The sequence below is a fragment of the Canis lupus genome, chromosome 26 (assembly GCF_003254725.2).
Source record: "Canis lupus dingo isolate Sandy chromosome 26, ASM325472v2, whole genome shotgun sequence".
Lineage (NCBI taxonomy): Eukaryota > Metazoa > Chordata > Mammalia > Carnivora > Canidae > Canis > Canis lupus.
The window spans coordinates 16,363,863-16,377,650 of record NC_064268.1 but is presented as its reverse complement, the minus strand read 5'-3'; the positions used below and the strand labels follow the sequence as shown (position 1 = coordinate 16,377,650).

Sequence of the window (13,788 nt, the reverse complement as noted above, 5' to 3'; positions counted from 1 at the left end):
AAAACATCTTCAGGTCATTTCCAAAAAAAGGGAGCAGCCATCTGGGTTTCTCTGGGCCTGACTACACCTACTGATTCCTTAACCACAGGGGGTGTGTGCGTTCATTTGGCTCTAGACCATCCCTTTAAGTGTAACTTAGCCAAAGGGTTGCTGTCCAGACAAACTAGCTTAAGGGCCCTTAGGATCAGATTAGGTGCAAGCCTCTGGGGGGGGGAAGAGCCCATTTGGGTTGGTGATAAGACTCCCCTCTCCTCACCTCCCACAACTGGGTTCTCACTGAGTTGGCCCTTAAGTGCTACTTTTTCTTTCCCTCTGGCCCACTGAGGGCCACAGACCCTGACTGCCATGCTCTGGCCTCTCAAACACTCCACATTGAGTGCTTTTCATGTATTAATTCATCAAATACAACAACCCGATGAAGTAGCTACTTGTGTTTCTCTCATTTTATATGTGAGAATATAAGAGATCCCATCAAAGTAGACTGAACTGGACCTAAATGGAACGGAGAAAGGGAAAATGCTCTTTCCCATCTTCTATTTAGGATTGGCAAGAATGTTTTTGGACCAATCAACACATTCAGTAAAAGTAGGTCATTCATGATTTCAACACACTCAGCAGTAACTCTGAGCAACATTATTCTTCCAGACAACAGGCTACCCACTGCAACATGAATCGAATGTTTCTCATTTAGTTTCTACAGATACATCTCTCTTTAGAGAATTTACATATAGCAGGGTTTTGTTTCCCAGTTCAGAAGACTCCTTATCCAAAACATCTAGCACAGCGCCTCCACTGAGAAAAGCACTTCCATCTTCAAGCACTGCCACATGGGAAGGCTCACCTCAGCCTGAAGGCTTTCAAGCCTGATGATGTGCTGGTTGGTTGATGAGTTTTTCTCCCGAAAGTCTTCTCTGAGGGCATGGACTTGCATGGAGAGTTGTCTCTCAACTTCTGATGCCTGCAAGCAGAGGAGACCTTCAGGGTGGATTCAGAGGCTGTGCAAAGGAAGTCTGTTAAGATTTCAGCCTTTTGTTTCCCAAGGATCCCTTTCCAATTTCCTACTCCGTAAAGAGAATAGGATGAAATATTGGCTTCCCACCCCAGTTCATGTGTTCCCTAGTGCTCCAACAAGACAAACTCCCATCCCTGCTTTCACTATGGATGAGTCTGTCTTGGTAAAGACCACTTTACTAGTCAGAAGAAACAGGCCTAGGAATGGTAAGCTCTCAAATGTTCGATAGAATTATAATTACTTGGTACACAGCAGAACCTCAGCAAACATCTACTAAATTGAGAGAAGGTTTCAGTGTTTTATGTAAGAGTATGACAGATAAACCTACTACCTTAGAAATCCCTTTATTTCTTAGAAATTTCTGTATTTATATTCTCTCATTCTTTTATTTTCATTTCCTTAGCAGAGCCCAGGTAAATCATCTCTGTCTACATTTCTTATTTCCATTCAACACGGGCACTATTTGAAGTTCTCTGTCTTGTCTGTTAAGATTTTTTTTTTAAGTTTTTATTTTTAAAGAATTTTTCTACATCTAGCTTGGGGTTCAAATTCACAACCCTGGCATCAAGAGTTGCACACTCCCTCAACTGAGCCAGTCAGGCACCAATATCTGTTAAGATTTTTGCCATTGGGCAGCCCGGGTGGCTCAGCGGTTTAGCACCGCCTTCAGCCCAGGGCCTGATCCTGGAGACCTGGGATCGAGTCCCACGTCAGGCTCCCTGCATGGAGCCTGTTTCTTGCTCTGCCTGTGTCTCTGCCTCTCTCTCTCTCTCATGAATAAATAAAATCTTAAAAAAAAAAAAAAAAGATTTTTGCCATTTATTCCTCAAGGATATATTTTGCAATTTTTAATTCTCTGGGGAGTGTTGGCTAAGGCAGTTATTTTCCACCCTAATCCATCTATTCTCCAATGCTCCATCACAGAACAACAAAGACATTTAGTATATCAGCACCTTCTCTTGAATACGCAGGAGAGTATTTTGAAAGAATGCTTTCTTGATAAGATTTGAACTCTCGTCTTTCTCCTGAAGGCCCACCCCAGCTTCCTGTGTGCACTGGCCCTGAACGCTGCCCAGTTGAGAGAAGATAGCCACAGGATAGTTTAAGTAACTGCCTCAGTGCTTTTTTGAGGCTAAAAGGGGTCAGTAAGCTTTAAGAGTTCTTGGGAAAGATCACCGTGTGCTGAAATGGTTAGGAAAGGCTTCTGGAGGAGGTGGGATGGTAATAATGTTGATATGGTAGGCTAGCTGTTCAGTGAGGCTCTCCCATTAATAGATACATGTTTGATAGTTTTTTTTTTTTTTAAGATTTTATATATTTATTCATGAGACACACACAGAGAGGGGGTGGGGGAAGAGACACAGGCGGAGGGAGAAGCAGGCTCCATGCAGAGAGCCCGATGTGGGACTCGATCCTGGATCCCGGGATCACGTCCTGAGCCGAAGACAGACGCTCAACCTGCTGAGCCACCCAGGCGTCCCTTTTTTTAACTTAAAAAAAAGTATTTATTTAGTACAGGGGTGGGGGATGACAGAGGGAGAGACAATACCCAGGCAAACTCCCTGTCGAGCACAGAACCCATGTGGGGCTCAATCCCATGACTCTTAGATACAACCTGAGTCAAAACCAAGAGTCGGACACTCAATGGACTGAGTCACTTGGGTGCCCCTCCATGGTTGTTTTTATCTTCAAGTGCTATATAAGCAATTGCTCATCGTTGTTTTGGTCCCACAGATTCAACAAATGTTGCTCCCCTGCACAAGAAAGCTTTATAAGAATCTCGGGCTATAGTTCTAATTTTTAAACAGTTATAAAACATGCAAAAGGGCAGCCCAGGTGGCTCAGCGGTTTAGCGCCGCCTTCGGCCCAGGGCCTGATCCTGGAGACCGGGGATTGAGTCCCATGTCAGGCTTCCTGCATGGAGCCTGCTTCTCCCTCTGCCTGTGTCTCTGTCTCTGTCTCTCTCTGTGTCTCTCATGAATAAATAAAATCTTAAAAAAAAAATACACAACAAAATCACTTTTTTTTCCTTATTCTAAATTTATTTATTTATTTTTTTAATATTTTATTTATTTATTCATGAGAGACACAGAGAGAGAGAGAGGCAGAGACACAGGCAGAAGGAGAAGCAGGATCCATGCAGAGAGCCCGATGTGGGACTCAATCCCGGGTCTCCAGGATCACACCCTGGGCTGCAGGCGGCGCTAAACCGCTGCGCTACCGGGGCTGCCCCTTATTCTAAATTTAATTTCAGACACCATCAACTTGTTTTGTTTTGTTTTTTTTAAAGATTTTATTTGTTTGTTTGACAGAGAGGGAGAGAGTGAGCAGGTGCTCACAAGCAGGCAGAGCTGCACACAGAGGAAGAGGGAGAAGCAGGCTCCCTGCCAAACAGAGATCTGGACGTGGGGGGATCATGACTGGAGCCAAAGGCAGATGCCCAACCAAGCGACCCAAGCACCCCTTGTTTCAGTTTTCTTAATCAGTCAGAAACACAATGTTAGTCATCCTTGGCCTAAACTAACATTAGTAATATGTACTGAGTACTCAGTACTGAATAGTGAGCCAAGAACTGTGCTAAATGCTTTAAATGCATTATCTCAATTGTCATAACCAGAGTAGGGCCTATCACCCTCCCTCAATCTACTAATGAGGGAACAGGTTCAGGGAAATGAAAGAACTTGCCAACTTCTAAGTAACAGCATTAAAATGGTAAACTTTGGGTTTGTCTTGTTTCCAAATTCATAATTCAATACAGGCATACCCTGTTTTGCTGCACTTTGCTTTATTGTACTTTGCAAATACTGTTTTTCCAAATTGGCAACCCGCATCCAGCAAGTCTGCCAATGTCATTTTACCAACAGCATTTGCTCACTTCATGTCTCATGTATTGCATTTTGCTAATTCTTGCGGTATTTTAAACTTTTTCATAATTATTGTATTTCTTGCGCAGATCTGTGACCCGTGATCTTTGATGTTATTATGGTAATTGTCTTGGGGGTGCCACAAAATATGCCCGAATAACGTGGAGAACTTAATCAGTAAACACGGAGTATGTTCTGACTGTTTCACTGCTCTTCTGACAGCCATTCCCCCGTCTCTCCTCAGACTTCCCCATTCCATGAGACACGACAATGGAGACATTAGGCCAGTTACTAACCCTACAGTGGCCTGTAAATGCTCAAGTAAGAGGAAGAGTTGTACATCTCCTCACTTTAAATCAAAAGCTACGGGGATCCCTGAGTGGCTCAGCGGTTTAGGGCCTGCTTTCGGCCCAGGGTGTGATCCTGGAGTCCCGGGATTGAGTCCCACATCAGGCTCCCTGCATGTGTCTCCCTCTGCCTGTGTCTCTACCTCTCTCTCTGTGTCTGTCATGAATAAATAAATAAAATCTTTCAATCAATCAATCAATCAAAAGCTAGAAATGATTCAGCTTAGTGAGGAAAGCACATCAAGAGCTGAAAGAGGCCAAAAGCTAGGCCTCTTGTGCCAACCGTTAACCAAGTGGTGGATGCGAAAGAAGAGATCTTGAAGGGCGTGACAAGTGCTACTCCAGGGAACACACAAATGATAAGGAAAGAAAACAGCCTAATTGCTGATCTGGAGAAAGTGTGAGTGATCTGTAGGGAAGCTCAAACCTGGTGCAACACTACCCTAATCCAAAGCCTAACCCAGAGCAAGGCCCTAACTCCCTTCAGTTCTGTGGAGGCTGAAAGAGGTGAGGAGGCTGCAGAAGAAACATTTGAAGCTAGCAGAGGTTGGCTCATGAGGTTTAAGGAAAGAAACCATCTCCATAACACAGAAGTGCAAGGCGAAACAGCAGGTGCTCATGGAGTAGCTGCAGCAAGTTCCACAGAAGATCCAGTTAAGATCATTCATGAAGGTGGCCACACTAAACAACTAATCAGATTTCCAGTGTAGATGTAAAAGAGTCCACTACCAGAGGAAGATACCACATAGAACTTTGGTAGCTAGAGAGGAGAAGTCAATACCTGGCTTCAGAGCTCCAAAGGACAGGCTGACTCTCTTGTGAGCTGCTTATGCGGCTGGTATCTCTGAGTGGAAGCCAGTGGCTCACTTACCATTCTGAAAGTCCCAGGGCCCTAAAGCAGTATGCTAACTCTACTCTGCCCATGCTCTGTAAATGGAACAACAAAGCCCGGATGTCAGCACATTTATTTACAACAAGACTGCCTGAATATTTCAAGCCAGCTGTTGAGACCTGCTGGTCAGAAAAAAAAAAAAGAAAGAGAGAGAGAGAGAGAGAGAGAGAGATTCCTTTTGGAATCTTGCTGCTCACTGGCAGAGCACCTGGTCCCCCACAAGCTCTGATGGAGTGGAGATGTAGGAGATTCATGTTGTTTCCACGCCTGCTAACACAGCATCCTTTCTGCAGCCCATGGACCAAGGAGTCATTTCAATTCTCAAGTCTTACTATTTAAGAAATACATTTGAAGGGCTAGAGCTGTTGGAGATTGTGCGTCCTCTGGTGGGTCTGGGCAAAGTAAATTGGAAACTTTCTGGAAAGGGTTCAACATTCTAGAGAACATCGAGAACATTCCTGATTCACAGGAGGGGTCAAAACAGCAACATTAACGGGAGTGTGGAAGAGGTTGATTCCAACCTTCATGGAGGACTTGGAGGGGTTCAAGACTTCAGTGGAGGAAGTAGCTGCAGATGGGGTACAAACAGCGAGAGAACTGGAATTAGAAGTGGAGCCTGAAGATGGAACTGAATTGCTAGAAACTCATCATAAAACTTGAACCAATGAGAAGAGTTGCTTCTCGTGGATGAGCAAAGAAGGTGGTGTCTGGAGATGGGAGTCTACTTCTGGTGAGGATGCTGTGAAGACTGTTGACACGACAACAAAGCATTCAGAACGTTCCATACACTCTGTCAATAAAGCAGCTGCAAGGTTTGAGAGGACAGACTCAGTTTTTTTTAAAATTTTTATTTATTTATGATAGTCACAGAGAGAGAGAGAGGCAGAGACACAGGCAGAGGGAGAAGCAGGCTCCATGCACCGGGAGCCTGACGTGGGATTCGATCCCGGTTCTCCAGGATCGCGCCCTGGGCCAAAGGCAGGCGCCAAACCGCTGCGCCACCCAGGGATCCCCAGACTCAGTTTTGAAAGAAGTTCTGCTGTGGGTAAAATGCTATCAAATACTACTGCCTGCTACAGAGAAGCGGTTCGTGAAAGGGAGAGTCCATTGATGTGGCAAACATTTTGTTGTCTTAAGAAACTGCCGCAGCCTCCCCAGCCTTCATTGACCAGCACCCTGATCAGTCAGCAGCCATCAACAGGGAAGCAAGACCCTCCAACCAGCAAAAGGAGTCTATCTGGGGACACCTGGGTGGCTCAGGGGTTGAGCGTCTGCCTTTTACTCAGGGCATGATCCTGGGGTCCTAGGATCAAGTTCTGCATCGTGCTCCCTGCAAGGAGCCTGCTTCTCCTTCTGCCTGTGTCTCTGCCTCTCTCTGTGTGTCTCTCTTGAATAAATAAATAAAATGCTTTAAGAAAAAAAGAAAAGGACTATCTGAACGCTCAGATGATGGTTAGCATTTTTTAGCAATAAAGTTTTGGTTTTGTTTTTTTTTTTAAGATTTTATTTATTCATGAGAGACACACAGAGGCACAGTCACAGGCAGAGGGGGAAGCAGGCTCCATGCAGAGAGCCCGATGTGGAACTCGATCCCGGGTCTCCAGGATCACACCCCAGGCCACAGGCGGCACCAAACCGCTTCACCACCGGGGCTGCCCGATCTGTAAATATCTTCAGACACAATGCTATTGCACACTTAATAGACTATGTATAGTGTAAATACAACTTTTATGTGCACTAGAAAACCAAAAATACATTTGACTGGCTTTCTTTGTGGTGACCTGGAACCGAACTGGGCAGTATCTCTGAGGTAGGATTTTTGTATCTTGTAAACAGTTTTTCCTAATTGTGTGTCCCACTATTAAAACCAAAACTTTAGCAGTTTAACCAGTTCAAGTTAGCAAGACTTTTTCTTTGTTTTCTCCTTCTCCAATAAGAAATTTTATTTTAGCCTCTTGAAATTTCTTCTAATAGAGTTTAGGGCTCATAAAAAAAGGAAAAGTCCCTCTAATAAATGCTGCAGTTTGATTGCCTGTACTGAGTTCAGTTAACTACCAAGGTTTCAAATAGGTTTCGATTTGCAAAAAGCACTGAGTACTTTAGGCAGCCGACCTTATTCTGAATATCACAGCCTGACTGGAATTGTGAGACAACCAAGGCACCAAGGTGCACTGAATGCCATCAGTGTAGCTCAAGCTATAGTGAGGATGCTCTTGGACACTGGTCTTTCTTCAAGTGATCTTCCTAGACATAAAAATAGTCTCTTCCCATCAGGTAGCCTGACTCCAGAGTCTGAGCTACTAACCACTAAGCTATAATGTATCTCCTTTATTTTTTTTAATATTTATTTATTCATGAAAGACACACAGAGAGAGGCAGAGACACAGAAAGAGGGAGAAGCAAGCTCCATGCAGGAAGCCCCACATGAAACTCAATCCTGAGTCTCCAGGATCAGGCCCTGAGCCGAAGGCTGACACTCAACCGCTGAGCCACCCAGGCATCCCATGTATCTCCTTTAAAAGTCTGACTCCTCAGATGTGCCCAGGGATGTAATATTCACAAAGGGTTTAACCTACTACACTTGAATCTCCAAAAGTCCTAAGAAGCAAGAATCAGTGGCCTTGTTTTGCAGACAAGAAGGTAGAGGCTGAAAAAATGTGGCAACACCTTGTTCTTTGGTCTCCCAGTTCTGCTCTCTCCTACCACATACAGCCAGCCACCTCTAGCCACATGGCCAGTCATTTGCTTGTTATAATGATGGAGGGGTTGCATCACTCAGAACAATAAACCTACTGTGCAAGAGCTAATGCACTGCTGTAAGTAAATTATTTTCTTCTTCTTCAGAGATGACCCTGGCTCAGATCTTTAGACCTAAAAGAATGAATATTAGCTATTTATACACATAAATGAAATAATAATCTCTTAAGTTTGTACATAATGCTAATGTTCTAGATGCTTCCTGATCAAAATATGGGGAAGCCTGCAAAGCCAGTCTTAGTACCATAATGAATTTCAGACCATCTTTGAAGTTCCTCAAGTAGCAGAGTAAGCCAGGACAAAAGTGGTCTCTGAAGAGGGACTTGCTTTGCCGTTGAGAAGCGGAATGGTATAATGGAAGGGAAAAAGTTGAGTCAAATGATAAGGATTAGAGCTCCTCTCCTACCATACATGTGTGTGTACAAGTTACAGGAGTCATTTAATCTGAGTCTCATTTTGCGAAATTATAGCCTTACTCCTCTTTTCCATACTACCACAAAAGGGCAGGTCTAAAGGGATGTCCTTTTCCTATTTCTAATTCAGGACTTTGTGAGATTGAGTTGAATCACTGAAGTTTAGGGAAATGAAGGAAAGAAATATCACAATGTGTACAAATTTAGGACAATTCTGGGAAATTTTAAAGGACCTAAGGATCAGTTGTTTTTCCGGTTGGTTTGTTTGAAAACAAAATACTACTGAGAACACCATGTGTATGTTATAGGGTGCTGTCATAAGCACAGTCCACTTCTGGCACTTGCATTGAGAACAGCCTGTTAAGTGACTTGGCCAACATCATGGAGGTGGTGGGTCAAGCTAAAAAAAATATGGAGAAACAAATATATGGCAGCCATATCTTTCAGTAATGATCTACTGGTGGCCTTTCAAAGGTCGATAGCCAGTATTCGGGAGCCACATCCCTCTTGGAGATACAAATTTTCCTACTTCTAGTTTTGGGACAGCAGTCATGGCCCTGAGACCTTTTTTGGTAATGGGGAGGGGGTAATATTAGGATAATTCAGGGTTGTTGTTTTTTTTTTAATGATTATTTGAGAACAAGGGAGCACACACACATGGGCAGAAAGGCAGAGGGAGAGTATCTCAAGCACACTACCCACTGAGTGTTGAATGTGGTATAGGGCTCCATCCCTTGACTGATGAGATCATGACCTGAGCCAAATGCTTAACCAACTCAGCCACCCATGTGCCCCTAATTCAGTCTTTTTAAAATTTTTATTTATTTTTTTCAGTCTTTTTTTTTAAAGTATTTATTTGAGAGAGAACACATGCACACATAAGCTTGCAGGGGGAGTAGGGGCAGAGGAAGAGGGAGAAGCAGACTCCCTGCTGGGCAGGAAGCCCAATACAAGGATCAATCCCCAGACCTTGGATCATGACCTTGAGCCTCAGGCAGATGCTCAACCAATGGAGCCACTTAGGTGCCCCTAATTCAATCATATAGTAGAAAATGGCAGGGACTAGCACAGTGGACTTCTCAAAATGAATTTTGGCTACTATGCCTAATTAAGTGGCCAGGAATAGCTGTGCAAAACTGTGGCAAAGTATGATATCTGTAATCATAGGCGAATATAAGAAAGATAGTATAATTTTAGTTCAGGTATTTGTTCTTTGCTTTTTGAAATCAAAATTTTTTCCATAAAAAGAGTAACAAATGTTCAGAGTAAAAATAGAGTATATAACTGAAAGTTAAAGGACTGAAATGAGTTACAGTCCATACTTATCCCTAGTCATCAGTGCCACTCTCCAGTGAGATCTTTAATATCGTTTATATTACAGATATTTTATGTGAATCCTAGAAATTGTTTATCCATATTTAAAACATTACAAAAAGTTCAGCCTTTTTTTTTTTTTTAAAGATTATTTATTTATTTATTAGAGAGAGATAGAGAGGCAGAGACACATGCAGAGGGAGAAGCAGGCTCCATGCAGGGAGCCCAACGCAGACTCGATCCCGGGTCTCCAGGATCACGCCCTGGGCGGAAGGCGGCGCTAAACCACTGAGCCATCCAGGCTGCCCAAAGTTTAGCTTTTAAAAATGATTTTATTTATTCATGAGAGACACAGAGGCAGAGAAATAGAGGGGGAAGCAGGATCTTTTTTTTTTTTTTTTTTAAGATTTACTTATTTATTATTCAGAGAGAGAGAGAGAGAGGCAGAGACACAGGCAGAGGGAGAAGTAGGCTCCATGCAGGGAGCCCGACATGGGACTCGATCCCAGGTCTCCAAGATCACATCCTGGGCCGAAGGCAGGTGCTAAACTGCTGAGCCACCCAGGGATCCCCAGAAGCAGGATCTTTGCAGGGAGCCCGATGTGGGACTCAATCCCAGGACCCGGAGATCATACCCTGAGCTGAAGGCAGATGCTCAACCACTGAGCCACCTAGGCATCCCAAAAGTTTAGCCTTTAAAAATACATATAGAGCATGTGGATGGCTTAGTCAGTTCAGCATCCAGCTTGATTTCAGCTAAGGTCTTGATCTCAGTGTTGTGAGTTTAAGTCCCGTGCTGGGTTCCATGCTGGGTATGGAGCCTACTTAAAAAATACATACATACATACATACATACATAAAAAATATATATATATATAAATATATATATATGTAATTTTAACACCTTTCCATGTCAATATATGTATATATTTTAAAGATTTTATTTATTCATGAGAGACACACAGAGAGAGGCAGAGACATAGGCAGAGAAAGAAGCAGGCTCCATGCAGGAAGCCCAATGTAGGACTTGATCCTGGGACTCCATCACACCCTGAGCCAAAGGCAGACGCTCAACTGCAGAGCTACCCCAGCATCCCTCCATGTCAATATATAGATCTACCTTACCCTTTTTAAAAAAATTTATTTATTTATGATAGTCACAGAGAGAGAGAGAGAGAGAGAGAGAGAGAGAGAGAAGCAGAGACACAGGCAGAGGGAGAAGCAGGCTCCATGCACCAGGAGCCCGATATGGGATTCGATCCCGGGTCTCTAGGATCGCACCCTGGGCCAAAGGCAGGCGCCAAACCGCTGCGCCACCCAGGGATCCCTACCTTACCCTTTTTAACAATTGCCTGTATTTAGTTATGTGAATATAAATTTAACTAATCCCTGCTTATGAGCATTTAGAATGTTCCAATTCTTTGCTATTATAAACATCACTGCAAAAAAAATCCTAGCTTAACAATCTTTGTGCTTATGGGAAAATATCCTATAAGTGAATAAATTCCTAAAAGTGGCATTGCTAGGTAAAAGAGTATGCATATTCACTTTGAAAAGTATCACCAAACCAATCCCCAAAAACATCACACCAGTTTACATCCCACCAAAAAGAGTATACAGATGTCTGTTTCTCAATACCTTGCCACTACTGGGTATTATGAAACATTTATTTTTTTTAAGATTTATTTATTTATCTACGAGAGACACAGAGAGAGAGAGAGGCAGAGACACAGGCAGAGGGAGAAGCAGACTCCATGCAGGGAGCTCGATGTGGGACTCGATCCCGGGACTGTGGGATCACATCCCGGGCCGAAGGCAGGCGCTCAACCGCTGAGCCACCCAGGCATCCCTTTTTAAAGATTTTATTTATTTATTTATTCATGAGAGACACAGAGAGAGGCAGAGGGAGAAGCAGGCTCTACACAGGGAGCCTGATGTGGGACTCAATCCCAGGACTCCAGGATCATGCCCTGGGCTGAAGGCAGACGCCAAACCACTGAGCCACCCAGGTGTCCCTAGATCTTGGTTTCTAATTGCCATTCTCCAATAAATAAACCAAAGCTCCTTGGAGAAATGGCTGACTCTGGGGTTAGTGCAGGAAAAATACAAGATGAGCCTGGAACATTTTGTGATGCCAGAAAGAAAGGAAGTGTTCAAAAAATGATGGAGGCATATTGAATAGACATAGGTGCTAACTTGAAGGAACTCCCAATGGCTAAGGCTGGACCATCTGGTCAATAAAATAATGACAGGGATAGATTATAACATGTAGAATAAGAGAAATATTCATGACTTCACACTGATAAATAAATGAATAAACCAATAAACAGGGGGAAAGGCCTTCTCTCTTACAGAAGAATCCCAATTAATAAATGTAGAAAGAATGATGACAACAGAAAATCACCATTAGGCAAGTGTCACAGTAATAACCACTGCAGGCAAGAACTAGAGGATGAATGCAAAAGTTTGATGAGAAACAGAATATTTGCACAGTCTCAAAGTACCTCCCCATAAGATTGATTAATTATGAAGTAAAAAATGGTAACCTCATAGTGGGGAAGCCAAGCAGACATTACTTTAAACAAGTGATAAAAGTTAGTATCATTAGTAAAAGGAACAACAACACATGTCCTCAATAGGCTGCACTGAGAAGCGCACAACTACACTTCTGTGCTATTGCTGTAAAATTGTACAACCTCAGGGGATCCCTGGGTGGCTCAGTGGTTTAGCGCCTGCCTTCAGACCAGGGCATGATCCTGGAGTCCCAGGATCGAGTCCCACATCGGGCTCCCTGCATGGAGCCTGCTTCTCCCTTTGCCTGTCTCTGCCCCCCCCCCCTGTCTTTTGTGAATAAGTAAATAAAATCTTTTTAAAAAATTGTACAACCTCAATCTAATCACGACAAAATATTAGACAAATGCAAATTGAGGAACTTTTTACAAAATAATTGGTCACTACTCTTAAAATATATCGAGTTCAAGAAAAACAAAGACAAACAGGATTTGTCAGAGACTGGAAGAGACAAAACAAAACAACAAGACATCATAACAACTAAATGCAGTATAGGAGCCTGAACTGGATCGGGTAAGAAAATAAAACATTGGTGGGAAAACTGGCAACATCCCAGTAGGTATGGAGATTAGTTAACATAACTGTCTAAGTGTTAATCTGTACTGTACCACTGTACTGTAATATGAATATAAGATGTTGACATTAAGGGAAGCTGGATGAAGGGTCTTTGAGAATTTTTAAAAGATTTTATCTATTTATTTATTTGAGAGAGTGAGACAGAGAACATGAGTGTACGTATGGGGGGAGGGTCAAAGGGGGAAGGAGAGGGAGAGGGAAAGGGAGAATCCCAAGCTGAATGCTGAGCCCCACACAGGACTTGATCACACGACCCTGCGATTATGATCTGAGCCGAAACCAAGAGTCAGACACTCAACTGAGTCACCAAGATGCCCATGAGAATATACTTTTTTTAAGATTTTATTTATTCATGAAAAACACAGAGAAGAGAGACAGAGAGAAGCAGGCTCCATACATGGAGCCCGACCTGGGACTCGATCCCTGGTCTCCAGGATCACACCCTGGGCTGAAGGTGGCGCTAAACCGCTGAGCCACCCGGACTGCCCCCCATGAGAATTTCTATGTTGTTTTTCTAACTTCTCTGTATGATTAACATCATTTTTTTAAAAGTCAGAATGGTAGTGCCCCCAGACACACAGCAGAAGAAAATAAATCCTCTCTGGAGGATAGTACCTCCACCCAAAGTTCAAATTACCTCCACAATTTTCTAATAAAAACAATCAGATTGGGGTACCTGGGTGGCTCAGTTGGTTAAGTGTGTCTGCCTTTGGCTCAGGTCATGATCTCAGGGTCTTGGGATTGAGTCCCACCACATCGGGCTCCCTACTCAGCAGGGAGTCTGCTTCTCCCTCTGCTCCTCTCCCTGCTCATGCTCTTTATCTCTCCTTCTCGAATAAATAAAATCTTTAATAAAAAAAAAAGTCAGATTATAGTAAAATAAAAACAAAGCCAAACATACCCGTGAAAAAAAAGGACTCATGAGCAAGAACCAGCAGAGAGATCCACAAAAGACTTCAAATCCTACATTAAATATAAATCATAAGATGACTTTGACCATAATGTTTAGATACATAAAAGATTAAAACCCAAAATGTCTAGA

At 43.1% G+C, this 13,788-nt stretch overlaps 1 protein-coding gene across 5 annotated transcripts in view; it reads right to left on the bottom strand.

Moving 5' to 3' along the window:
* The window catches only part of BICDL1 (BICD family like cargo adaptor 1), a 101,083-nt gene that overhangs the window by 26,528 nt on the left and 60,767 nt on the right, over positions 1-13,788 (bottom strand). For all 5 annotated transcript variants that reach the window (XR_007406058.1, XR_007406059.1, XM_025474167.3 and 2 more), the window contains exon 3: positions 842-958. Coding sequence is in view for 3 of the 5 variants with exons in the window: in XM_025474167.3 (XP_025329952.1) it covers positions 842-958 (117 nt within the window). In the remaining 2 variants the exon portion in view is untranslated. The remainder of the gene's footprint in view (positions 1-841; positions 959-13,788) is intronic.